This window comes from Thermobia domestica, chromosome 2 (genome assembly GCF_964235325.1).
Source record: "Thermobia domestica chromosome 2, izTheDome1.hap1.1, whole genome shotgun sequence".
In the NCBI taxonomy this organism is placed as follows: Eukaryota; Metazoa; Arthropoda; class Insecta; order Zygentoma; family Lepismatidae; genus Thermobia; species Thermobia domestica.
Window position 1 is genome coordinate 352,961,187 of NC_137455.1, and position 27,864 is coordinate 352,989,050.

The 27,864-nt window shown below is 36.2% G+C and overlaps 1 protein-coding gene across 1 annotated transcript in view; it reads right to left on the reverse strand.

The window, feature by feature from the left end:
• The window catches only part of LOC145678778 (uncharacterized), a 152,514-nt gene that overhangs the window by 36,191 nt on the left and 88,459 nt on the right, over positions 1–27,864 (reverse strand). The window contains exons 4-5 of the mRNA XM_081749279.1: positions 23,823–23,940; positions 14,526–14,646 (exon numbers count right to left, since the gene is read on the reverse strand). Of these exons, the coding sequence (XP_081605405.1) occupies positions 14,526–14,646; positions 23,823–23,940 (239 nt within the window). The remainder of the gene's footprint in view (positions 1–14,525; positions 14,647–23,822; positions 23,941–27,864) is intronic.

Sequence of the window (27,864 nt, forward strand, 5' to 3'; positions counted from 1 at the left end):
GAGTAAAAGTAATAGCTAAGATATCCCTAATTAGTGATTTGCCAAAATAAAAAAAACTAAATAAACTGAATTTTGGATTGGTGATTTCAATGACCAAACATCACCGATAGCTCCCCTTCGCAGAATGCGCTAAATTCTGAGGCATCGATTAATTTCCATCACTATCTAGTTTAAAAAACTAAGAAAAGAAAACGAAAATATTCAAGGGGTAGGGGTCGATGCCCGGGTACGGTATAATAAATTTCAATAACTAATTGTTTTAATTCTGTAACCCTGTCAGAGCTGTCGCCTCCATGAATATTGTAAACTAGCCCGAGTAGGTAACGTGGAAAAAGAAAAAAAAATCTCAGGGTCATAAGATATTCTCTTTCATAACCGACTGTAAACATAATTTACAACAGCCCAAAATGCCAACTATTTGGTATCGTAATCGATGAACAATTACATTTAGTTAGCCATTACATGATGCTATCCCTACCCTGCTGTCAGACGAGATTGAAATAAATAAATACTACTGTTATGGCATACTCAACTGCGAAGTAATAATACATTCTGATATATAACTCGCCTACCTTGTCGAGTGATGTCTCGGCGTGGAGGTCAGAACTCGAAACGATTCTCACCACACATTTACGTTTCATATATATATATATATCATCATATGGCTAAAACACACCGGGCCCATGTATACACTATACGGGTGTCCTTTAATCTATTCACTTTTACTACACCACATTTATATTTCACTTATATTATCATTTTATTCATATATTTATTAATTTCTGCCAACGCAGTATTCTTTTTAGACACCCTGTTTCTTCTATCTATGCCCGAAACTATACATTCATTTCATCATATACTTTGAAAATCTATAAATCGCGTCCCGACCAACACGCAAGAAACATTACTCGAACCCAAGACCTCTTTGCCACACAAACCATCCTATATCTTACTTCGCAGTTGTTTTAAAACAATTCTCTATATATAAATATTCACAAAAAAATAAAATATGTGCGATAATATTGCTGAATGTGATAGCATTCTGACAGCAACAATGAAAATTATTCTGCAACTACAAGAAAAGAATTGGAATCCAATATCTTAATTTCAGAACGGAAATAGCATCACATTGGCTGACTTCGGTTAAGAATCTATGCATAGTTTATTTACTTAAATATTTTCATTACCGGATTACACAGAATGTTGTAGTTTTCAGAATATTAAAGTATCAAATCACATTATCCAACTAACTGTTCATATGGGCCGGAAATTGTGTTTACTCGGTTTTAAATCGAAAATAAAGGTCAATTTTGTGAAATCTAAATCACTAACTGGGTTCAATGGTAAAATATGCACGACTGATAGTACGAAATTTCGACACAAGGGCGCTAGTAACTATTTGTTCGAACTGTAAACCACGAAATGTGACCTTGTACTCAGGATTATTGTACTATATTACGTTCACTTTCAAATATTGTTTATAAGTTCATTTAATGACGGAATATGAAAATCGCATGGTAAATACTACACTGTCCATATTTAATTATCTCACACTCCCAATCACTCACTACCACAATTACTACTACAAGAAAATGTTTACTACATTACGAATATCTACATGCCACATCTATACTACACACTACATTAATACATGTCATACTAATAAATATACACAAACAACCTTCAGATTTTACCATTTTAATTCGGCTCTATCGGTTCACGAAAGGAAAGGGAAAGGAACAGGGCCAATTGGCCCTTGTATTCACTAAATCACATTCTTAATGCAAACTGTTCAGTTAATACCCAAACTATTTATTGGAAAATATATAGGCCTCTTTCCTGAAGGGAAAAGAACCTTATGATAACTATGCTTTCAACCCATCCCTGCTGGAAGCTATCACAATTCGGGATGAAAACAGGAGTCCTGAGAGTTAACCTAAGCCATCATTCTAATGTTACCAAGATTGCAAAACTCAAAATACCGCCATGTGAGTTAGTAAAAAAAAATCACTATCTATATTAATAAATTACTACACGGACAGGTCTTGACTGTAAATGATATTGGGAGGGGTGAAAAGGATAATCACTGAATTGAATTTACTGAGTCAAAGCAAATGAAGATTTTATCACACCAAATTAACCGCACTTAAATGTCGAACCTGTCCACACTAAATATTTACATCTGACATGGCGTCCTGTGGTTCTGGCTATATTTCACTAAGATTTTATCCTGTTTTAGCTGTTAAAATTTGCTAAATTTGAGCTCCTGTGCTTCCTTGTAGTGTAGTTTTTACCTGGATATACTATTTACCAATCTCACACGGTTTTACTGTTAAATTTCTCTCATATCTGCTATCCGATCGAACGCACAGCTTTCTTCCTTCGGTCGACGAGGTAGAGTGAAGATGATCGCGCCTTAATCTGTGGCGTGGGTAACTGCACCAATCAAAGTAAAGCTTTTTTAGCGGTGGAGTATTTAAAACGAATAAAAAATGGTAAAATCTGGATTGAACCGGATCTTTAGATGAACATTGGTACCAAAAGAGGGGTGAGGAGGGTCCAAAATATTGTGCCAAAATTTAGATTGGTTAATTATTCTAAACTTCCATCCAATGGTGGGACTATATTTCCGAATAGCACTGACACCGTGAGATTTGTAATCGTCCATTTAAAATATGCATATATAAGATTTATAATTAATTAATATATAAATAAAGATATGAATCCCCCAAAATATGATTCCTAAACAATTTTTTACCGTCCTCCATGTTAATTTGGAATAAAATAACGAACAAATAAATAATTTATAGGGATCGAAAGAAATTTTTGCTAAATAGGAAGTACAGTCGGTGCAAAAATTTCTGGGACCCTCCCATCAAAAATATCATTACATTAAATTGTAATGTTCCATTACAATTCCCCGGCGTCATTTAAAATAATTTTGTTAGGATAACAAAATTTTGGTTGGAGAGGATTAACATGTATTAATAATAATGAACTAACTACTCATTCATACACTCAAGCATTCACTTAAATAAGAACAGTGTTAACATTTACTTTGGGTACTGTGACAAAAGTTCCTTTTTCTTATCATCAGTGCAATTGAAGAGTTTGAGATTTTGAAAATTGTGAGTTCCGATACTTTCACCTATTAAGTTATGTAATACTGCGCTTTTTTTTTCACGACAAAGGGGCCAGTGGTGTTCGCATAGGAATAGAACGGACAGAAATTCCAGCTGAGAGATCAAGAGACAACCCGTAGGATTTCACTCGCTGACTGACGTATTTGACGACATTAGGATCTAGTTTCTCGATTATCACTCCCTTCATTTGTTAAAATTCTATTTCCGCCATTATTCTGTATTTGCGACGGGGCCGGATTCTGAGGTCTATTTCCACTATTGTTATTATTATTATTGTTACCGCCTTGGCCGTTACCACTTTCTCTTCTCCAATACGCCTCGTTAAAGCTCCTCCGGTTATCGTCCCTATTAGGGTTCGATTCTCCAGCAATACTGTCATAGGGGCGATAACCTCGGCGATTATTAAACATAGGCCGGTTACGGTACGGACGCCGACCATAATTTTGGTTGTTTTCCAAGCCACATCCACTTGGATAACGAGATCCAGCCTGGGTGTAACTCAGAAAATCTGTTTGGCAGCTGGCCGTTGCCTTATTCTTAGTAGGTTTTAAAATTTTAGCTTGCCGGGCGAAATACCTCCTTGGTGGGCCGCCAGTTTCTTTCCCACACAGGGCAGCTAAACGTGAAGTCACTTCTCGCACAGTTTGGCATAAGTGGGAAGCTATAGCCCGCGACTCATCCGGTGGAAGAGCATTTATGATGATATCCACGAGTTCAGCTTGTGACGGATTTTCTGCAATTTGGTAGTATAATTCAATGATTTTCCAGGCATAGTCCAGAAGGGAGCCATACTTAGCTCGGTCGTACCTTAAGGATTGGAGGGTACGTTTCTGAAGCCTTTCGATATGTTCAATACAATATTCCTCTTTAAAAAGGATCAGAAAGTCGCTGTATGTATGGATTCTATATTTGACGGATGCAAACCATGCGCCTGAAGCTGCAACTAGACGCTTCTCTACTATCTGTAAGCGTTCTCTGTCCGTTAACCGATACATTTCCAGACACTGCTGTAGTCTTCGTAGGAAGACACGAGGTAATCCATTAGTGATATTTCCGTCGAACGTAGGAAAACGTTCGATATCCCTTAATGAAACTTTGGAACTCATACTACTATCGGTAAAAGAATAATTTAATGGCATGAAAGCATTATCTTGGCTAAACGGAGTAGTCACCGGATTCGCCACTGACGACGTTGTAGCAGTGCTATATGTACCTCTGTAACTAAAGGGGACTCTGTTAGTCGAGTCGACTATGTGGGGTTCCATCTTCGGACCAACCGCGTTCGTGAGCAACGACTCAGCACGGCACCCTTCCCCTCTTCCCGGCAACACACTATATGACGGTATACCTCCCAGCAAAGAGGGCGCATTAACACTAGTAACAGTAGTTGTCACAACACTTGTCTGAGCAGGCATGTTATGGCTTTCTGACCAAGGTTTTAACCTTGACTGATGCGGAGATAGTGCATTGCAGTACCCCATGCATCAGCTGACACTTGATTTTCATTCTCCGTACTAAATGTGATTTTTCTCCCGGGTAATGTACTCGGAGAATCGTTACCGGGGAAAGGGTAGGATACATCTAACTTCTCCCGACTCGGTCTCCCTATTTTCTCTTGCATATTATCTATTTCATCCTGAATTGCAGCAATTTTTTTATTTGTCACTTCCATTTTAGTTTCCAATGATAAGTTAGACAAAGTAGACTTCAAATCATTGATTTCAGCCTGCTGTACTTCTAGTTTCTGATCTACTTCTTGAAATTTGGTGTTTACCTTCTCTAACTCTGAATCTACTTTATTAAATCTACCTTCAGTTTCCTGTTGGAGTTGCTCTACTGTTTGTTGAGCCTCGCATCTGACCAGGTCAATTTCAGTAGACATTTGCTCTCTCAATGTGGTTATTGAGGAAGCAAAGTCCGAACATATATTGTCCATTTTGTGTGTTAATACCTCAAAGCGAGCTTCTGTTTCTCGGTTTGAGGCATCAAATTTTTCATGGATTTTTTTCTATTTTTTCATTTATTTCCCGGCTATTTTCATTCATTTCTCGTATTAGATTCTGATTCATTTGTGTCATATTTTTATTTATTTGTTCAGCGAACTGCTGAAATAAGACAAACATATCAGACCCGCCCGATGATGCAATTTCCTTTGGGTTGGTTGTCTGATCGCGATTCGAATTAGTTTGAGAATCACTAATGTGATCCCTATTCTTTTCGTCATCATCGAGGTCAGATATCTCTAATGGATATATTTGGCCTCGGTCCTTCGGAGTACTATACCCACGTTCTCCATCTGAGTCTGGGTGCTCAATTTCTTTAGAATGAGTTGGATTCATTATTTCCCGAGACTGGCAGAGTTTCCCTTCACATTCGTCACAATATTTAATTATCTCCCCAGTACGGATCTTTTCTTCATTCTCAACTGAGTCAACTAAATTAATACAGGTAAAATGAATCCACTTTAACCCGCACCCATGACACCTCACTAATCTACGAGAGACGCGAGCCTTTTTCTCCTTATCAGTTAGTGTACATAGTGTACACGACACTTCAACCTCGTCTTGCGTGACGATTACTCTCTTATTGGTTGCCATAGTTTTTTTACATGCAACATATACAATACAAATACACATGCAATATGACACTTACAAACCAACAAAGTAGACTTGTTCTACAGATACTATTCATAAATTAGAGGGCTCCCATTTTTTCCCTCCTTGAACCAGCTTCCACCATTTTTTTTATTTATTTAATTTAGAAAATTTTGTAGTTCCTTCCATTTCTTCCCCTTTCTACAGAGAGAAGCAAAACTAACGGAAAAGCCGAACGACTATAATTGTCTAGCTCCATAATGACTTTTCTATTAATTGCATTCTTGTGGCCAATTCCATATGTGCTCGATCTCAATAAATACTCAATAAATAATTTTAAATCTGTTACCAGGGAAAGACAATTGTCTCCATAGTGACTATCTTGAATCACCAGTCGTGTTATAATACCGAAAATAAACTATTTTTCATTTCTGAGATCCGTTGTCATAGAAACAACCGTTTCCATGACAAAAGTCCTTGTCACGTGTCGCCAATTCTGAAAAACGATATTTAATTAGGGCGTGATAACTAACATCGTGGTTGAAGGAGGAGTCGCCTGAACTTAGCAAAGAGTGATAATGAAATATCTACTACTAATTGAAACTGTAAAAATGTTCTAGTAAAGTAAATTTTGAATAAATTATATTATTATTCTTAGTCTCTGTACATATTCATTTTAGAGGTAATTAACCCAAACCGGACTTCCGAAGAAACTTATCGAATCGAATTTTTTGACCGTGCTGATAGCGACTACTCCCAGTCACGACCTAATTAGTTTTTCAGTTTTGTTAGAAATAAGAAAAGAAAGAGTGAGAAAGGAAAGGAGGGGAGAGAAGTAGAAAGAAATAAGAAAAGAAAAAGGAAAAGGAGAGGGAAAAGGAAAGATTGAGGATTTTAAAGGAGAATGGATTACTGGATGATTTAGGAGATATAGTAATGAATTCGAATGGTTATTATCCGGTAAATCGTTACAGATACTATTAGTGGAGAATCAACTTTGAAGTGATGTGAAACAGACACATGTTCCCTCATACCACCCAGACCTAGCTCCAGGCACCACGTTCGTGGGGTTGCCCAGACCTAGACCTGGAAATGAGAAAAGTGAAATTTAATTCTTTGTAATTTAATCTCAAACCATAATTGATAACTATCCAATATCTGAACTCCATGATCTGAGCTCGACCACACATATGAATTAGTTAAGAGAAAGAAAAAAAAATTAAATCTAAACTCAATATAAAATTTATGTATCGTCTCAACAAGAGTTTCAACTTCCTGGAAGAAAGATGTCGTATTTAGGCTCATCCCGTTATTTTGTCTCACTCCTAGAGCCGACTTTAAATTTGTTAGTGGCGGTCTTTCATGACCTAGGTTATTTACCTTAACACACATATATTAAAACATGACACATATATTATAGATGTTAATATGACAAATGATATTACTAAAATTACTTAAATTAAATCTATCATGCATTCACTCGCTCACTCACTCAGGACAGTGTATATATGTTTAAAGGAAAACCAACTAGCTACAAGGGTACAAATAGTTTATTACATTCATAGTGAAAAGGAAAAAATAATTACAAAGAAAATCTTAAAAGCACAAGTTCTTGGTTATATATTAATAGAATACATAGAGTTATATTTTAGTAAATTTTTATATATTCAATCATCTTGACAAAAAAAAATAATTACATATATTATATCTTAGGCATGCTAAAGCAAAATTATGATTTGCGACATACGCAAAGAAGACACTTATTTCACTTTAAAAAAAATTTGGACAAAGAGGAAAGAAAAGAAAAAAAACTTTTAGGTGTATTAAAACTTATGAGTCTCTACCTCACGTCGAGCAATAAAATATTAATAATTCTGAGCGTTCAAATTACAAATCACTCACTACTCGTAGTGTCCGAAACATTTCGCTCCATTCAACTTAGTTGGCGTATATATATATATATATATATATATATATATATATATATATATATATATATATATATATGACTATTGGTTTATAAAACCATTCATCAACTATTTTCAGTTTGTGACAGTACTCGCATACTACAACGTTTATACCCATCTAGGGATTTCACCAACAACATTTGGTCAGAGGAGAATTCTCCTCTCGGTTCAGTCCATTCCAGGTTACTAGTTAGTCATTCATCACTGGGACACATCATAACACTTTATTTGTGAATTACTTATAACTTTTATTCATAGTATTTATATTTGAGGAGATCTTCGCTAGTTGGGAGGATTGCGGTGATTTATATCGTGGTAAAACACTGGTTAAGTCATAGGATACACATTGGAAAACAGGGGGGATTCTAGGTACACTTTCCAAAAAAAAAAAAAATTTCTGGTTGATCACTAAAGAATAATATTAGTCGAGGGATTGGATTATGTTTTAGACCTGCCGTTATTTCGAAATGCATGCCATTGAAACTGTTTACATTATTGATTACTAATTACATTTATGCAGAACAAAAAGAAATTATTTAAGTTCGCGGCGGTATTCCTTAAAAAAAAAATTAGACTACATCATTCCATTCGTCGGAAAACATTACTTAAAACCCATGGCAACCAATAAACGTATGGGGCAGATGCGGTGCTCTTACATATATCCGTATTATAAATTTAACATTTTACATTTCACTTTAATATTCTATATTTCATACATATTTACATTTCGACGTCTCTCTCTCTCTCTCTCTCTCTCTCTCTATATATATATATATATATATATATATATATATATATATATATATATATATATATATATATTTAATACACGCGCACACATTTAATTACATAACCCCAACACTAATTTGTCCAAGAAGGTTGCAACATTACACCAAGAAACAAAACTTCCGACGTATCATCATAAAATATTATTTTCATTTATACCGCGCGTCTAGTAATTTCAAATTTTCACGTATCCAATTGGAGAGTAGATCAAGGAAAGAAAAAAAAACTTGTGAGGCAGGCACGTAACACAGAACATTCTTAAATACATGAATATATATAAACCAAACAATTTTTATCTTAACTTTGGGCCCAATATTACAACAACATTCACGGAAGTAAACTAAATGGAAAGTGACCACTGGATAAAAGAAAAAAATAATCCCAGACGGACAATGCTGAAGGAATGAAAGTGGAAAATTACGGTGTACCGAATCGTTACTCACCCCGTCGATGGGTCAAATATAATGTAAACCCAGTCTCTAACTATTTCATCAAACGAATCGTGTCTTGAGATGTCTCAGCTGGTCATTTCGGTTAAAAAAAATATTATACATTAATTCATTATATATCATACTTTCAAAATCGGGGGGGGGGAAGGTTGAAAAATAAAAAAATCTCGAAGTAAGAAGGAAGAGACAAGAGAGAGAAAGCGGCGCCAACGAAAGAAGAAAGATTAAAGTACTACTCACTACACAGAAGAGTGATCGAATTTAAATATATAACAACTCATAGCCAAAAATATTCACATATGCCGAAAAAGGGTGGTTTACTTAAATACGTAAACTAAGAGGGAGTCCCTGCTGCCAAGGATGCAAGTTCTGTGTCCATCAGATCCCAATCCCACAAGAATTTGCTTGTAAGATTGAAATCCGATCCCCGTATCCGGCCCAGACCAGCAGGATAAAAGGAGAGGGGGAAGGGACCAGGTAACTGCGTCCCCAGTTTTGAAATCTCTAAGTAAGAAAAAAAACATTCGACCCCTCAGAAGAACTAAGGAGGTTCAAGGACAGTAAAGAAACTAGAGTAAAAGTAATAGCTAAGATATCCCTAATTAGTGATTTGCCAAAATAAAAAAAACTAAATAAACTGAATTTTGGATCGGTGATTTCAATGACCAAACATCACCGATAGCTCCCCTTCGCAGAATGCGCTAAATTCTGAGGCATCGATTAATTTCCATCACTATCTAGTTTAAAAAACTAAGAAAAGAAAACGAAAATATTCAAGGGGTAGGGGTCGATGCCCGGGTACGGTATAATAAATTTCAATAACTAATTGTTTTAATTCTGTAACCCTGTCAGAGCTGTCGCCTCCATGAATATTGTAAACTAGCCCGAGTAGGTAACGTGGAAAAAGAAAAAAAAATCTCAGGGTCATAAGATATTCTCTTTCATAACCGACTGTAAACATAATTTACAACAGCCCAAAACGCCAACTATTTGGTATCGTAATCGATGAACAATTACATTTAGTTAGCCATTACATGATGCTATCCCTACCCTGCTGTCAGACGAGATTGAAATAAATAAATACTACTGTTATGGCATACTCAACTGCGAAGTAATAATACATTCTGATATATAACTCGCCTACCTTGTCGAGTGATGTCTCGGCGTGGAGGTCAGAACTCGAAACGATTCTCACCACACATTTACGTTTCATATATATATATATCATCATATGGCTAAAATACACCGGGCCCATGTATACACTATACGGGTGTCCTTTAATCTATTCACTTTTACTACACCACATTTATATTTCACTTATATTATCATTTTATTCATATATTTATTAATTTCTGCCAACGCAGTATTCTTTTTAGACACCCTGTTTCTTCTATCTATGCCCGAAACTATACATTCATTTCATCATATACTTTGAAAATCTATAAATCGCGTCCCGACCAACACGCAAGAAACATTACTCGAACCCAAGACCTCTTTGCCACACAAACCATCCTATATCTTACTTCGCAGTTGTTTTAAAACAATTCTCTATATATAAATATTCACAAAAAAATAAAATATGTGCGATAATATTGCTGAATGTGATAGCATTCTGACAGCAACAATGAAAATTATTCTGCAACTACAAGAAAAGAATTGGAATTCAATATCTTAATTTCAGAACGGAAATAGCATCACATTGGCTGACTTCGGTTAAGAATCTATGCATAGTTTATTTACTTAAATATTTTCATTACCGGATTACACAGAATGTTGTAGTTTTCAGAATATTAAAGTATCAAATCACATTATCCAACTAACTGTTCATATGGGCCGGAAATTGTGTTTACTCGGTTTTAAATCGAAAATAAAGGTCAATTTTGTGAAATCTAAATCACTAACTGGGTTCAATGGTAAAATATGCACGACTGATAGTACGAAATTTCGACACAAGGGCGCTAGTAACTATTTGTTCGAACTGTAAACCACGAAATGTGACCTTGTACTCAGGATTATTGTACTATATTACGTTCACTTTCAAATATTGTTTATAAGTTCATTTAATGACGGAATATGAAAATCGCATGGTAAATACTACACTGTCCATATTTAATTATCTCACACTCCCAATCACTCACTACCACAATTACTACTACAAGAAAATGTTTACTACATTACGAATATCTACATGCCACATCTATACTACACACTACATTAATACATGTCATACTAATAAATATACACAAACAACCTTCAGATTTTACCATTTTAATTCGGCTCTATCGGTTCACGAAAGGAAAGGGAAAGGAACAGGGCCAATTGGCCCTTGTATTCACTAAATCACATTCTTAATGCAAACTGTTCAGTTAATACCCAAACTATTTATTGGAAAATATATAGGCCTCTTTCCTGAAGGGAAAAGAACCTTATGATAACTATACTTTCAACCCATCCCTGCTGGAAGCTATCACAATTCGGGATGAAAACAGGAGTCCTGAGAGTTAACCTAAGCCATCATTCTAATGTTACCAAGATTGCAAAACTCAAAATACCGCCATGTGAGTTAGTAAAAAAAAATCACTATCTATATTAATAAATTACTACACGGACAGGTCTTGACTGTAAATGATATTGGGAGGGGTGAAAAGGATAATCACTGAATTGAATTTACTGAGTCAAAGCAAATGAAGATTTTATCACACCAAATTAACCGCACTTAAATGTCGAACCTGTCCACACTAAATATTTACATCTGACATGGCGTCCTGTTGTTCTGGCTATATTTCACTAAGATTTTATCCTGTTTTAGCTGTTAAAATTTGCTAAATTTGAGCTCCTGTGCTTCCTTGTAGTGTAGTTTTTACCTGGATATACTATTTACCAATCTCACACGGTTTTACTGTTAAATTTCTCTCATATCTGCTATCCGATCGAACGCACAGCTTTCTTCCTTCGGTCGACGAGGTAGAGTGAAGATGATCGCGCCTTAATCTGTGGCGTGGGTAACTGCACCAATCAAAGTAAAGCTTTTTTGGCGGTGGAGTATTTAAAACGAATAAAAAATGGTAAAATCTGGATTGAACCGGATCTTTAGATGAACATTGGTACCAAAAGAGGGGTGAGGAGGGTCCAAAATATTGTGCCAAAATTTAGATTGGTTAATTATTCTAAACTTCCATCCAATGGTGGGACTATATTTCCGAATAGCACTGACACCGTGAGATTTGTAATCGTCCATTTAAAATATGCATATATAAGATTTATAATTAATTAATATATAAATAAAGATATGAATCCCCCAAAATATGATTCCTAAACAATTTTTTACCGTCCTCCATGTTAATTTGGAACAAAATAACGAACAAATAAATAATTTATAGGGATCGAAAGAAATTTTTGCTAAATAGGAAGTACAGTCGGTGCAAAAATTTCTGGGACCCTCCCATCAAAAATATCATTACATTAAATTGTAATGTTCCATTACAATACTACCTGGTTGTGGCAGTTCAGTTATACCGTGAACTTGCGTAAGGACAGAGTGAACATGAAACCTGCACAGAGTATCATGCTGTACGGGTTCAAACTGGGGTCGAACGCCGCTGCAGAGGGGCAGAAGATATGCCAGGCTTTTGATGAGGATGTTGTGACTACGCGGACAGTGTGGCGGTGGTTTAACAAGTTTAAGAACGGTGACGAAATACTCGAAGACGCACCGCGTGCTGGAAGACCAAAACATGTACAAACTGAAGATCTTCAGGCAGCAAATGAGGCGAACAGTGGCCAGACATGTGAGGAACTGGAGTGAGTGGAGAAAAGATTAGGTATCATCTCCATCAACTTAGAAAGCACTACAAGTTGGCTCGATGGTTCCCACATGATTTGACTCCGGGCCAGAAGGCAACGCGAGCAGACACTTGTGTTTCTTTGCTGTCTCGTATGAGGAAGGAGCCATTTCTGGACAGGGTGTTGACATGTGATGAGATATCGGTCCCATACAAAGCTCCATGGGGCTGTCATCATTGGTTAGCATTCCATGAACCGGTTCCAAAACAGCCGAAACCAGCACTGCACCAGAAGAAGATCCTCCTGTGTGTTTCGTGCACCAGAAGAAGATCCTCCTGCATCGTACATCGGGAACTACTTCCAGCTGGTCAGAGCATCAATGCAACTGGGTACTGTCAGCATTTGAGCAGTGTTTAAGAAAAGCTCAAAACTCTGGAGCCAGCGCTTATGGACCTCAAATGTGTCCTCCTGTTACAGGACAACGCTAAGCCCCACGTGACTAGAATGACCCAGAACACCATTCTATGCCTTGGATGGGAGCATTATTGCATTCGCCATATTCCACGGACATTGCGCCGTCCAATTATCATATGTTCCATTCCTTGAATAATCACCTTAGAGGACGCAAGTTCAAATCCCTAGTAGTGGTGCAAAACGCACATGATGCCTTGTTCGCTTCAAGACCCACCAAATTCTACCGCGATGGAATCCATGGCCTTCCAGAACGTTGGCAGAAGATCGATCGTCGATGCTGATGGGGACTATTTTTTATCTTCCAGGTACATCTTAGGTGACATATCGATGTTCGAAGATGGTGGATGAAAAAGCGACAGAACTTTCTTGGTTACCTTTATAGAGAGAATGTCATTTAGGAGTGAAATTTCACTTCACAAAAGTATTTTACATGCTATTAGATTTTGTTCCTAATAGGATGAAAAACAATAAGGTAGTTACAGGAAAGAAAATTAAAATAAATTTTTCTGTTGCGAAATGTTAATTAGAATGCACATTTTCCTTGGAAGGGATAAAGTTGCAATATATATATATATATATATAGATTTTAATTTATATTTCTGAGATTCCAATATTAGGAACGTTTTCAGCAGTGGACGATTAGGGTCATCTCTGTTTCTGAATTAGGTCTGCAATGAAGTTCAACAGCTAATAATATAATATACTGTGATTATATTGTAGATATGTGACCATGTGTAGTAGAAACTGAAAAAGCAATCATATCACTGGAAAAAAAATCATATCTGGAATCTATTTCTTGTAGTATAAAATTTTGAGTTTTTGTCTTGAATCGTCAAGCAACTCTGATGTTATGAAAAGCGGGACTTACAATTGATGTGGGCTTCAAACCATGACCTGGGATTAAATTTGGCGCTGTTAGCAAGTGCACAGACCACTTTGCAGGATCAAACCTCACAATATATTGATATTAATGGAAAAGTGAAATAAAAAGGGGTCCAACATTGATCCCTGCGGAACACTTATATTTACATATGCTAGATAGTTTGTTCCCTGTGTCTATTTATTATTTAAGATTAGCAACCGGTAATGTTCCTTGATATTTGTACTGCATACATACAAATTCATTAGGTTATATTTCAAGAGCATTGGCATTTTCTACTTAGCAAACACTTTACGTTTTTTTTTCTCGACTATTTTCATTATCTTAAAGATAAAAAAAAAATCTTTCTGGTTCATAAAATAATATTTTGCCACAGTATTTGCTTAAACTATTTGTCTTTTCTACGTTAATTTCTGTGAGAAAATTTGGGAATACATTATTTTACTTGCCTTCCATCCAGGCGCGCAAGAGCACGCTCCAGTTACCGGATTACACGTGGCGCCATTTTGACATCGACATTCGCTGGAACATCTTAGGCCATAACTGCCTTCAGGACATCTTTGGTCACACCTTTAATAATAATAATAATAATAATAATAATAATAATAATAATAATAATAATAATAATAATAATAATAAATTCTAAAGTTCTTACTCCATTTTCTAAATTTATGCGTACACTTTCTTTAAACATCAGCTAATTTCTGCAGCTATTTCTTTCACTTACCTAATAAAATCTGCCAGAACCATTGAGAATCGATACATTGATCAAGCATCACCCTTTTAACGTGTCAATCTGAAGGGCCATAGTGTTTAATGATTGCTAGTATCCTATAGTATCATGGTTGCTAGAAAGGTAAAACATGTAACTAAAACTGAAATGTATCATATGTGGTCTCTGATTTAATCCCAGATCGCGTCCAAACACCGTGTGCGTGGATTTTCTAGGAATTCTCCTGTTCCTTTTCACTTTCTTCATTACATCATTCGTTCATTATTATCATCATCGTTCCTTAACTTCGGAACATAATCGTAAGACGTTAAACTAAACTAAACTAATAAATAAGTAAATAAATAAAACGCACAAAAAAGCTTTGTACAGCGACGTTATACCAGGCCAAACAAAATAGACAGGTTCGAAAAATCCAAATAAAGTGATGAAAATAATTTGCACCTGTTTCCTTATGGTTCGCTATTTGCGCGTAGTTCCACCTAAGAAAAAAAGTCATGCTATTATCACTGAAATCTAACAAAAATGTTCTACTTGTAAAACATCCCTTGACCTTCAGGGGTGACAGTGCCTCAGTGAAGAGCCAGGGGCGTCATATGGGGGAGAACAAGGGGCGGGCAATTGTCCCCACCCTTGAGTTTCAGAAGTCCATATATTTTAATCGATCGTGTACTAATATAGGAATAAAAAACCGAAACACTTATATCGGTGGAGCATCTTGCCTCCTCCTGGTAAAATATGAAATGACGTAAGTGGGTAGAGCACTCACACGTGGTGCAAGTGGTCTATGGTACAGTACGATGGTTTATGGTAGATAATACAGGGTACCCGAGAAGTCCCTAACCATTTCTGGAAAGCAGCACTTGAATTCAAATGAAGTATTTATAATATCGAAGAAGACATTGTAAACCAACGAAATCACAGTATTTCGACCTGACCGTCCTTCATATCCAAGCTCATCTCTCTGCGGTGCACCTGAACACATCCTGCAACATTGCTGGGGTAATTGTAGACCCTATGCACCGTTGCTGAAATGTGTTAATGTATGTGCGCCAAATCCCGAATATTCACTTGAACACCTGAAGATTGGGAATTTTTTCCGATTTCCGGAATTTTATCGAATTTCGGAATTTTCCAATTTTACTTTCAGGATTCCGGAAAATTCCGGAGTTGTCCATCCCTAATTAAGACTTAAATTCTAATCTTTGTTCAACTCTGCTATTGTACAAAGATAAGAGATGCAACAAGCGATACACCACTGTGAGCTGAGTAACACGAAATCGATGAGGGTAAAATTCTCATGCATAATTTTCGAGAAAATTGATTAAAAGAATACTTTTAAAGCGTTAATATATGTGTCTTCGTCAAAAATAATAATTAATCGTTGTTATTCTCCTCGGACAGATTGCTTATACAGTTCACTTCCTGTTAACCAACTACCACGGGACCAGATCCTGGTCGGATTAACGGAAAAGTCAGTTAAACCTAAAATTACGATTTCGTAGCCCCTAAATTGGATGGTTGAAAAAGGCTTACAGTGTTACAATTCAACATAGTTGACTAAAATCAAAAGCATCGGTTACAAACTGCTCCTGTGACACTCAGATGGACGAAACACTGAATATATAATTATTGAACAAAACAGACTAAACTATTTGGTCTAGGAATTAATTCGTGCGGGTGGACAAGAGATGGCGCAACGAACGGAGCGTCCCACAGTTCCGTGTATCCACACATGTGTTGCAAACCCCTACATGCAGAAAAGTGCGACTGAAAGTCATCGTATTTTGGTGGAAGTGTATGGTGACCATTCTCTAGCTGAGCGAACGTGTCAGAAATGGTTTGCACGGTTTAGAAGTGGTGATTTCGCCTTGGCAGACCAAGAGCGAGCTGGACAGCCAAAAAAATTTCAAGACGAAGAATTAACAGCATTGCTCGAGCAGGATTCGTGTCAAATGCAGGAACAACTTGCAGCAGCATTAGGCGTTGATCAAACAACAGTCTCCAAACGCTTGAAAGCCATGGGAATGATTCAAAAGATGTCACATTGGGTTCCACATGAATTGAAAGACAGAGACGTTGAAAGACGAAAAACCATTTGCGAATTGCTGCTTCAACGACAGAGCAGAAAGGGGTTTCTGCATCGAATTATTACGGGTGATGAGAAGTGGATCCATTACGAGAACCCTAAACGAAAAAAGGCCTGGGTGAAACCAGGTGAACCAGGTCCATCACAACCAAAACGAGATATTCACTGTGCAAAGGTTATGCTGTGCATATGGTGGGATATGAAAGGTGTGGTGTACTATGAGCTGCTGCAACCGGGTGAAACTATGAATGGAGAACGTTATCGACGACAATTAATGCGTTTGAAGCAAGCTCTTGGCAGAACACGACCAGAATGGGAGAACAGACATGATAAACTTATTGTTCAACATGATAACGCTCGCCCACATGTCGCAAAACCGGTCAAAACCTATTTAGAAAATGTCGGATGGGAAGTTTTACCCCACCCGCCGTATTCACCAGATGTTGCTCCTTCGGACTTCTACTTGTTCGATTGCATGAACAACGATTTGATTGGACAGTGGTTTACTTCTTCAGAAGATATCGAAACATGGGTCTCTGACTGGATCGCTTCCAAGGATGAGGACTTCTTTCGCCACGGAATCCGTACATTGCCTGACAGATGGGCGAAAGTGGTGGCTAGCGATGGACAATATTTTTCTTAAGGTATTTATGTATTTTGTGTTTGTACTACAGCTTCAATGTGTGCGTACCAACCGCACGAATTAATTCCTAGACCAAATATTACACACTTATTTATAGTGTATGTGTATTGATTGAATAAAACCACACACACACAAAAAAAAAAAAAAAACGATTCAGTCTACAATACTGAATGAAGTACAGTATTGTGTTCTATTATTGTTATATGTACGATGCAGTAGCGTCTTCTCTGGGTGTGCAAGTCGTGTGTTAACGCCCAACGAAAAATGAAGAAAAGAGAATTTTAATTTAATTAAACGGAACATCAGAACTTGGGATTTTTTATTTTCAACGAGACAGAATCATCTGTTGAAGTGCAAAAGAACAGAGAAGTGCTGTGTGGTCTCCGTCATGTTTTGAGGAGGCAACTCTGCGAGTAAGTCGTTGGCAACGCTATGGCTGAAGTTTCACTGTTTTAGAAGACTCCTATTGTGCATCCGCTTCTTGTCCCTCACCTAGTGATGGGCACTATCGAATGAATACTATCGAATTATTCGATAGTTTTGTACTATCGAATGTATTTGATAGGCCCGACAGACTATCGAATGATTTTTTTTCTTTCTAGGGCAAACACTTGAGCTTAACTATCTGACAGACTGCTTTCGTTCTCTAGACCAGACTATCGATAGTTTACCGTTAGGCGGCCCTGCCGCTTTGCTGTATGTTGAAAGGGAGAAACCAGAAGTGTTATTACGCCCTCTTCCGAGCCTAGTAGAACGCGCCACGTGAATGAATGTTTCTGAACAACAGCGAGTGATCCAGCCTGTTGAAATGTTTCGTACTATGCAGCGTTGCCAGATTACAGAAACAAATTTATCGTCACACTAACTGAAAATTATCGAATATCAGAAGAAATTATCCTATTTTTCGTGCACACACAAAGTATATATATGTATGTGTGTGTGGAGTGTTTGTGTGTCTGTGTGTGTATGTATGTATATATGTTTCACACATGACTTATAAAGCTATATAATGGGAGGGAAAAGTGAAAAAGCAGTTAGGATAATCAATTCGCTTGTTCTCCTCGCCCACTAAAAAGAGAACCGAGTTTCACTGTGATTTTATAGTCATCTTGTTGACCTGCTCATGTGGTTCGGATCCCACGTTAATCAGAAGGTCCACGTCTCATATAGCCTCGCTGCTGAAAGAGACGCTAAACTAAAATCAATCAACTCATCTTGTTGACCTGAGATTTGTCCGCTGAAGCGGTTAGGGATTCAAAAAAGAAAATGTCATTTTGTTTGCTCTTTCGTTTTACAGTCGATATTTTTGTTCCTGTCCATCTCCGCACAAACAGCTGTTCTTCCTTATGCACAAAGAAAATACCAGTGGAAACTGTATATTCTATTCAACCCTAAAATTATCGTAAGTTCTGTAATTATTATTTTCTATCAACCGGAGCTCAAAATTATCGTATGTTTTGATAATTATCGTACAGTCTGGCAACGCTGGTACTATGGATAGTTATTGTAAGACTTCAGGAGCCGTAGTCTCTTTCTATGAGGCCCTGAAGAAGGCTTAACATCACTACTAGTGCTTCGCTATCGAATGAATTTCAACCAATAGTAGACTGTTAAAAACTATCGAATGAATTTCAACCAATAGTAGACTGTTAAAAACTATCGAATGAATTTCAGCCAATGGCAGGGAACGGAGAATTGAGGAAAGAAGTGGCTGCATACATATGCTCATTTTGCAACGTTATCGTGTCACCAGAGGAGAGAGGGGAGGGTATAATTCCTCTTAAAGTTCCATTTCGAGGGGTATTGCATCCCAAAAAGAGATGCCCCTATCTAAGGAAACAGTTAATTTACCCTACGTGGACAACTGTCAGCTAATCTCAACAATTTTCAAGCGCGCACCAGTTATGATAAAATATATGTAGTATATGCTGCGAATAGGAAAATTTTGTGATTTTACTTACCGTACGTTTTGAAAATACTAATCTTTCTTTCTTCTGGCAATATTATAATTTCATAATTGGACTGAAAACATTTATAGGTTCTTAACTTAGTGATGTTTAAAACAGGTTTCTCAGGGAATTTAAAACAGAAATGAAATCTAATTTAATGCTCAACAGTTACACCTTTAAGTGGATTTTTTTTTTTTTTTTTTTTTTTTTTTTTTTTTTTTTTTTGCATAGTATTAATGCAGGTGGTAGAGCAGCCATGGCTGAATCTCGCCCGCTTCAATAAAGACATTTTCATTTCATTTCATTTATGAGATAAGCGGAAGGTTGGTTAGCGCAAGGGACATTATGATACCAGTGGCTTGAGGACACTTTGTGACTGCATACACAGTCATCATATTAGTATTCTTAGGTACTGGCGCAAATTCTGGGGGAATGAAGGGGACATGTTCCCCCCAATAATCCGATTTGAAATGTGCTTTTCGGGGGAGAAATGTGATGATTTGTGTCCGACTTCCTTCTAATGCTGAAGACAACTCTGCTTCCCTGATCCTCTACAGTATTGTTTTTCAACTTTATATCATAAATATTTTAAACATCGCTAGAAAAAAGAGAATGATCGTAGCCGTCTCTCCCCCCCCCCCCCAATGTTGAAGACAGATTTTCGCCGATATAGGCGTAGCATCATAAGCTATCTGAGTAGACAAATATAAAAAAAAACAAGGGAAAATGATTAAAAAAATATATATTCTTTATCAGGTTATGTCTACTCTACACACAAATACTGTTGCAGTCCCAACAATTAAGGAGACTGCAATCCTTATTTTAATTCTACCATGTGGCCCTTGTGTGGCGTTGTCGCTAACGCTCTCGCCTTTGGTGCGAGCGGTCCCCGGTTCGATTCCCGATCACTCGGTCGAAAAGATGTAACATATTTTTCTGGCCAGCCATCCTGAGTGAGGTTTTTCCTGGTTTTTCTAAATAAAGAGTACTTCAAAGGAATTAAATCGCCAAGCAATTTTGCATTCTTGAAATGTATTTTTTTCCCATTTTTACTGTTATAAATAATATATTTGATATAATACCATGAACGTCATAAAATAAAAATAAAAAATCCTGAGATTGGGTTGAATAGTAGCTGAGGGAAAAATCTGTTATAAACACTGCAAAGGAAAAACGAGTTTCTTTAGTCGCTGACCTTTCATTCGAGCGACGCGGTACCGCGCTTCTGCTTGTAAACAACGCTCTTCCCTCTTCGACCGCCTTGTTAATCTGCGGACCCCTCCCTAGAGACTCCAGGGAATCTAGTCCAGTGTACATTTGTCAGTCAGACTATCGAATGAATGTTTAGGTAGCAGAGAAGCACGATATTTGAATGAATAAAAAAACTATCGGACTATCGAATAAAAACTATCGATAGTTCAAAAGAACTATCGAATGATCATTCGATAGGAAAAAGTATTCGATAGTGCCCATCACTACCCTCACCTCGTGCTTGTGTGATCCAAGGGGTTGGTTAGGAAATTAACGTCTTGAGTTTTCTGCTTCTCTCAAGCGTTGCCAGCTCTGTAGATTTAGTTGTGGATGTACAGATATTTTATAGCAATACGGAAAATATTTTTGCGGGGGCAGAGGGGCTATGATCTACGCACTTTTTTATTGCTAAACATATCATTTAATTCAAAAGTTAATGGTGCAATCGACTTCTTCCTAAAATACATATAAGAAGTACGGTGAAAAGAAACATAATTTGTTTCTCGGTCCAAGTTGTGTTCTAAGTGTCAGTTGATACAAAAAAAAAAGTCTGGAGGTTAAGCTAAAGAACGGTTTTCCATTCTGCCTTTTTATTTCAATAATTTTCATTTACTTTGTCGTTAATGGGTCACCCTGAAGACTTACGGTTCCGGGCCCCTATTACCGTTTCTAAAGCAGTAATCCAGAGGTTTCTACGCAAAGAAAGACGACTTGAGCTGACATTCACGTAATTGTAAGTAAATAATTGCTTGTTTTTGATTTTCAGTTTCATATCTTGAGGGAATATTTACTTATACTATAATTATTATAATTAAATGTATTCCTTACGTAATAACATCCTCCTTGATTGCTCTTTATAATTTACAGACTAAATTGTTAGAAATAAATTTCTATTTATATGTTGGCGTAAATAGGACATTATGCAGTGACGATCATGGTTCCTTACTTTCGAAAATTGCGAGAACTTCCAGGTACAGACTATATTCAGAAAATCGATGGGTGGGCAAAGTATAGTCACTATTAAATACTCGTATGCTGAATGCAAATGCCACTAAAATAGTTATGCGTAAATTGAGGTAAATTTATCACAATATTTTTGATCAGTAAAACAATGTGAATGGGCCCATCTTTGCTCCTGGGAAGAGGGGGTTTCCCCTCTAGTATCGCCTATGGTTGTGAGGGTTAATATATTTTTCCTTTCTTGCCAACGCCCAAACATCCACATCAGGAGACGCTACTGGTACGATGTTTGTTATTGTTGTGGGGCACTGAACGAGGCTGATAACGACACTGACTTATTTGTTGGAGGATGTAGTGTAAGCAGTGATGCCAACCAGTGGGAAAAATCCAATATTGTGGGATTTTTTGACAATGATTTCTTGAAATGGGATAAATGAAATTTTCGTAAAAATTGGCAGGATTTATTTGAATTTTCATACAATTGTCAATGGGCGAGTAGAGAAATGGATCTTCAATAAACATGAAAATAATTCCAATTGTCAAATTTTGTTGCTGTCAAATACATGTTAGTGTAACGTTAATTGTACTTTGGTATTTAAAGAAGAAAGATAAATGAAAGAAAGAACAGAATTAACGAAAGAAGATAAAACGAAAAAAGTCCAACTTCCAAAATTTCGATACGAAATGACTGAAGAATGAAGTTTTTTTAGTCTTATTATATTCAGTGGAAGATTATGGAACGAAAGCGTGATGGAAATACGTACTAAACTCACAACAAAATGTATCTATTTTTTTCAGCATTATCAATTATATTTTCCAAGGAAAATATGTGTTCATAAGTTGTGTGATAAACGTAAACAATCGGAATTCTTGGATAATTCACTTATATATTGAAGAAACTGACTGATACACACTAATTTAATTGTTTATGTATTCAAAGTTTTGAAAATTTTGATATTTATATAGTGTGGGAAATTCAAGAGCAAAACGGGAATTTCTGCCTCACGAGAAGGGTTTTATAACGTTCCAGGTTGGCACCACTAGCTGTATGTCCATGTGATGGTTGAAGAGAGGACGGTTAAGAGGGAGTAAACTGTGTATTTATGTATTCTATATTCTTAAGAGGTCTTATCACTGCGAAATTAAATACCGCTAATTTTACAGTAATTATGTGATATCTTCAACTAGAGAAGAGATAATCGAAAAGTGGAACAAGAGCTCGCTAGACAATATTGTTTTACATGAGATACCGTTATCACGACTCACTTATCTCCTTTCGATTTCCAGCCATTTAGAAAATCGGCATTTATTTCCACGTTTCTAAATAGCTTCCAATGAAAAGCTACTAGGTTCTCGTGATAACGGTACCTCATGCAAAGTAGTATTCTCTAAAGCGATCTTGTTCAACATTTTGATTATCTTTTATCTATTTGAATATATCACATAATTACTGTAAAATTAGCGATATTTTAATTTCGCAGTGATAATGCCTCTTAAGTAGTAGATTATGCCAATTGTTGTTTGTCTTCTCTCAACAGTAACACGTGTGTTACTAACAGCGACACACGTATTGCTAATAGTGACATATGTATTTCTAACAGTGACACTGTATCGCTAACAGTGACATATATTGTTAACTCATATATTTATTGGTAACAGTGACACATATATTGATAACAGTGACACATTGCTAATAGTGATTCAGCATTGCTAACAGTGATACATATACTGCTAACTGTAACACATTTATTGCTACAGTGACACATATATTGCTAACGGCGACACATATAGGTTTATTGCTAACAGAATCAACACTCTTAACAGTGACACAAATATTGTTGACTGTGACACATTTATTGCTAATAGTGACACATATATTGATAACAGTGACACATGTATTGCTAACAATGACAGCATTGCTAACAGTGACACATACACTGCTAACTGTGACACCTTTATTGCTAACAATGACACGCGTGTTGCTAACAGACTCAACATTGCTAACAGTGACACATATATTGTTAACTGTGACACATACGGTATGTTGCTAACTGTTAACAGTGACACATAGACTATATTGCTAACAATCTACTGTAGCTTGATAATCTTAACCTAACATCTTACCTTTCCCCTGTGAAGCCTGCAGTACACGTACATTCTCCTGTGACATGATTGCAAGCAGCTCCATTTTGGCATAAACATCGTTGTTTACATTCATAACCCCAGTGACCATTTGAACATTCTGCAAGAAGTGTGTAAAATAAAAGCAGAAAGAATGCATTTATTCAATGGTGTGATTCAAATCATTTAACAGCCAATTCTATGATCAGTATAGTTATTTGCCTTAGTGTTAATATTGTTACTATGGTATATTATTATTATTATTATTATTATTATTATTATTATTATTATTATTATTATTATTATTATTATTATTATTATTATTTACTCCAATGAAAGTACTAATGATGACTAGATTAAGTCATATAGCTTCTTTATATTGATGTGTTTATTATTAGGAGGGCCTGGTGGATCATGAATCTTAAATGCTAATGAACAAGACCCAATTTGAAAAGAGTCATTTTTGAAGTAGTGTTCTTCTGAAACTGCTAGTGACCTGATTGGCTAGAATCACGTAGAAACCTGTTAGATTTACGTTAAGAAATGAATCTAAAAGAAAATTCCCTACGAGACTAACTATCTCCCGTTGATTGAGCATATTTGGAACGAGAATACTTGTTCCGCCCACAGATAAGATGGAGATAATGAGATAAATTGATAGTTAGGTCATTAGGTCAAACGGAAATGAAACAAAAACACATCAAGAAGCAAGTAACTGGCTATACTGCTACAGGTATGGGTGAAATATTAGCATTAAAAATTGATTAGCATTTCGTATTATTGAAATTGAACGGAATTGAACTTCAATCTTTTTAAAATTTTATCATATATTTGTATACGATAGGGTAATATCTTCATTATTCGATTAAAAAAGTACTAATAAAGCTTTTTAGTTCGGTTTTTTTTTTTTTCAAGCGTGGAGGCATTGTAGAACACGTTACGTATGGTTTCACGCCTTTCTACGTCGAGACATAAGTGGTGATGACGTCATAACTTTAAAAAATAAACTTTTGTTAAGCTTATTTTTATTTGTTTTTGGCGGGTTTACTTTTGCACCGAGATTGAAATTTTGCACACACATTCAGTGCACCCCTTAATATTTTCCAAATTTGTTTCAGATCTCTGCGTTAACACAGGAAGGCCAGAGGGGCAAAATGGTAATATATAAACAAGAAAATCCCTTTCTTCGCGATTTTCCCGCCTCAGGTCGTGTCTTCCTGTTTCGCCGATTCCTGATTCGCCGAATTCCTTTGGCTACTAGATTATCATACATTTGGGGAGGCAGTCATGTTCGGCGAATCAGGAATTCCTGTTTGGCCGAAAATAAAGGGAATTTATATTCAGAAAACGATTTTTCTCAGGAGAGTTTAAGCTTTTTTGTAGCTTGATTTGTGCGGTGTTGACAATTTTTTATTAAGCGTTAGGCTGATTATGGAACAAAACACTCCTCTTAGTGTTAAGTGTAGAAAATACATTTTTTCTTTTCTTCAAAATTTTTAAATTAAAGGCAATAACCTTTGATTCATTGTTATCCCTCATTAACTGTATTTAAGACTGCGAAGGAACAGAGAAATCAATAGAGCTTTATTATTCTATATAATTTCGGTACTTCCTTGATAAGATAAAAGGATCGTGTGGTTAAAAGAAGTCTTATGATTGCCGAACACGAGAATTGAGCTTTCAACATTCTGCATAATCTACTACATCATTCCACACGTCACTAACAGTCGTTCTTTCAGAAAAAGTGCTCCGGGGGAGGCACACAGTATTCCGAGGGGGACTGTTCGTATTATTCTATTTATTACTATATTATTTTGGTCTCCTCCGGGGGCACCGTTGCGGCTTTGGGGGGCAGTGCCCACCCAAAAACATGTATGGAAGAAACACCAGTTGCTAATATGCATAAAAATAATTTGGTAATTCAATCTAATAATTATTCTCACAAAATAACTTTTTAAAAAACGGCCTGTTGATAATCTTAAACAGTTACATCAGGCAAGTGAGATCAGGTGCGAGTTATGAGAAAAAACCTCCATCATTTCAATAACACTGGTATACAAAAGTTTGCTTATTATTATTTCTTGATGAATTTTTATGTATTTTGACCCCCTGAACACGAATCTGGCACTTATTTTTATGTAGTGTCAATATTTTCAATGATATAAGCATGTTTTATTTTTCTCCTATACTGATTTATGCGTTCTTTTAATTCGAGTAATTTGCGTCCTTTTACTTCGATACTCGCTAGGTGGTATCGCATTTGTTATTAAAGATAATTGTTCGGAGTACAAAACAGAGAATATAGATTCTAAAGATACATAGCAGAATTGTAAATTGATTAAATAGAGTTATTCAAGTGTGAAGCTGATTTTGGAGAAAACAAAATACAAGGAACATCAATGGGACGTGTGTGGGGATTTCAAAATTATTGGTTTTCTTCTTGGGTTGCAAAGTGGTTATACTAAATATTCCTGCTTTCTATGTCTGTGGGACAGTCGGACAAGTAACCAGCACTATGATCAAACCACATGGCCTGAAAGAACGGAGCTTATTCCAGGAACACATAATGTGATAAATGAAGCATTAGTGCCCAGGGAGAAGATTCTCATGCCAACATTACATATTAACCTGGGATTGGCAAAACAATTTGTGAAAGCTCTGAGTCGCAATTCACCTGCCCTACAATGTATCAAACAAATGTTTCCAGCTTTATCAGAGGCAAAAGTTCTGGCTGGCATTTTCACAAGGGTCTCAGATTCATGCCATGCTTAATAATGGTCCACTTAAACAAAAAATGACGGAGTTGGAAAGAAATGCTTGGGGGGGCCTTTCATAAATTGGTGACGGGATTTCTTGTGCAGAACCGAAGTGAAGCGTTTGAACACCAAGTTAAGACACTCATTGATCAATATCGAGCATTGGGATGTAGAATGTCTTTAAAATTACATATGCTACATTCGTACTTGGATTTCTTTAGGGATAATTAAGGAGATGTTAGCGAAGAGCAGGGGAACGTTTCCATAAGGGCATTGAGGTAATGGAAAGCAGATACCAAGAAAGGTGGGACTGTGCAATGATGGGTGATTAAATTTGGGGGTTAGTCCATGACGAAGTAAATGTTTCCCACAAAAGAAAAAGAACCACTAACTTTCACTTTTGACTACGGAATTCCAGTACTTGATGAACACTTTCCTCCAATCTCAGTACTTTTGTATATAATTTTTATAAGAAATGTAATATTCATATATTTTAGTATTTATGTATTGTTATGTAGATTTTTGTTACCCAGAAAGTTGATGTCCAAAATGTGTTATGTTTGTAATTCCATGTTCCTATAAGACACAATTGTATAATATATTACTGTTTGAGTAAAATCTAATATGCTTATAGCACTACAAATTTTGACATTACGGGAAAGTAACTGTCATACTCGTGTTCAGCGGGTGCAAATCATTAAGAAACCAATGAAAAATCAACAAAAGCACGACTACAATGTTTGTGTTATGCTTGTAATTCAATGTTCCTATAAGACACAATTGTATAATATATTACTGTTTGAGTAAAATCTAATATGCTTATAGCATTACAAATTTTGACATTACGAGTGCAAGGTACGTCTTGCGACCTTGCTGATATTATATTCAAATATAAATGATATAATTTAAATATTGCTCTATTTAATAATTGTGTTAGTTATAAGTTAGAAATCCAGGCCTGGAGTATATTAATTTATTGGTATATATATCTATTCATTTATTTTATTATTATTAGTGTAAGGAAATATTTAATCAATTTATGTTGTATATTTATGTATATATATATTAGAGCATCATCCCCTATTATTTAAGAATTAACCATATTATTATTTACAGTTTAGCTAGTTTTATCGTTGCTTTTTTCCATGCTAACTTTTTCTCTTAGAAGCCTGTCGAGGAGGCTAGCTGCTAAATCCATTGTATTTCAGTCTCCCTTACTGGGAATTTTCCATTCTAGAAGTTGGCGCTAAAAAACTTTCTAAAGAATTTTTGTTGCTATTTTTTTAGCA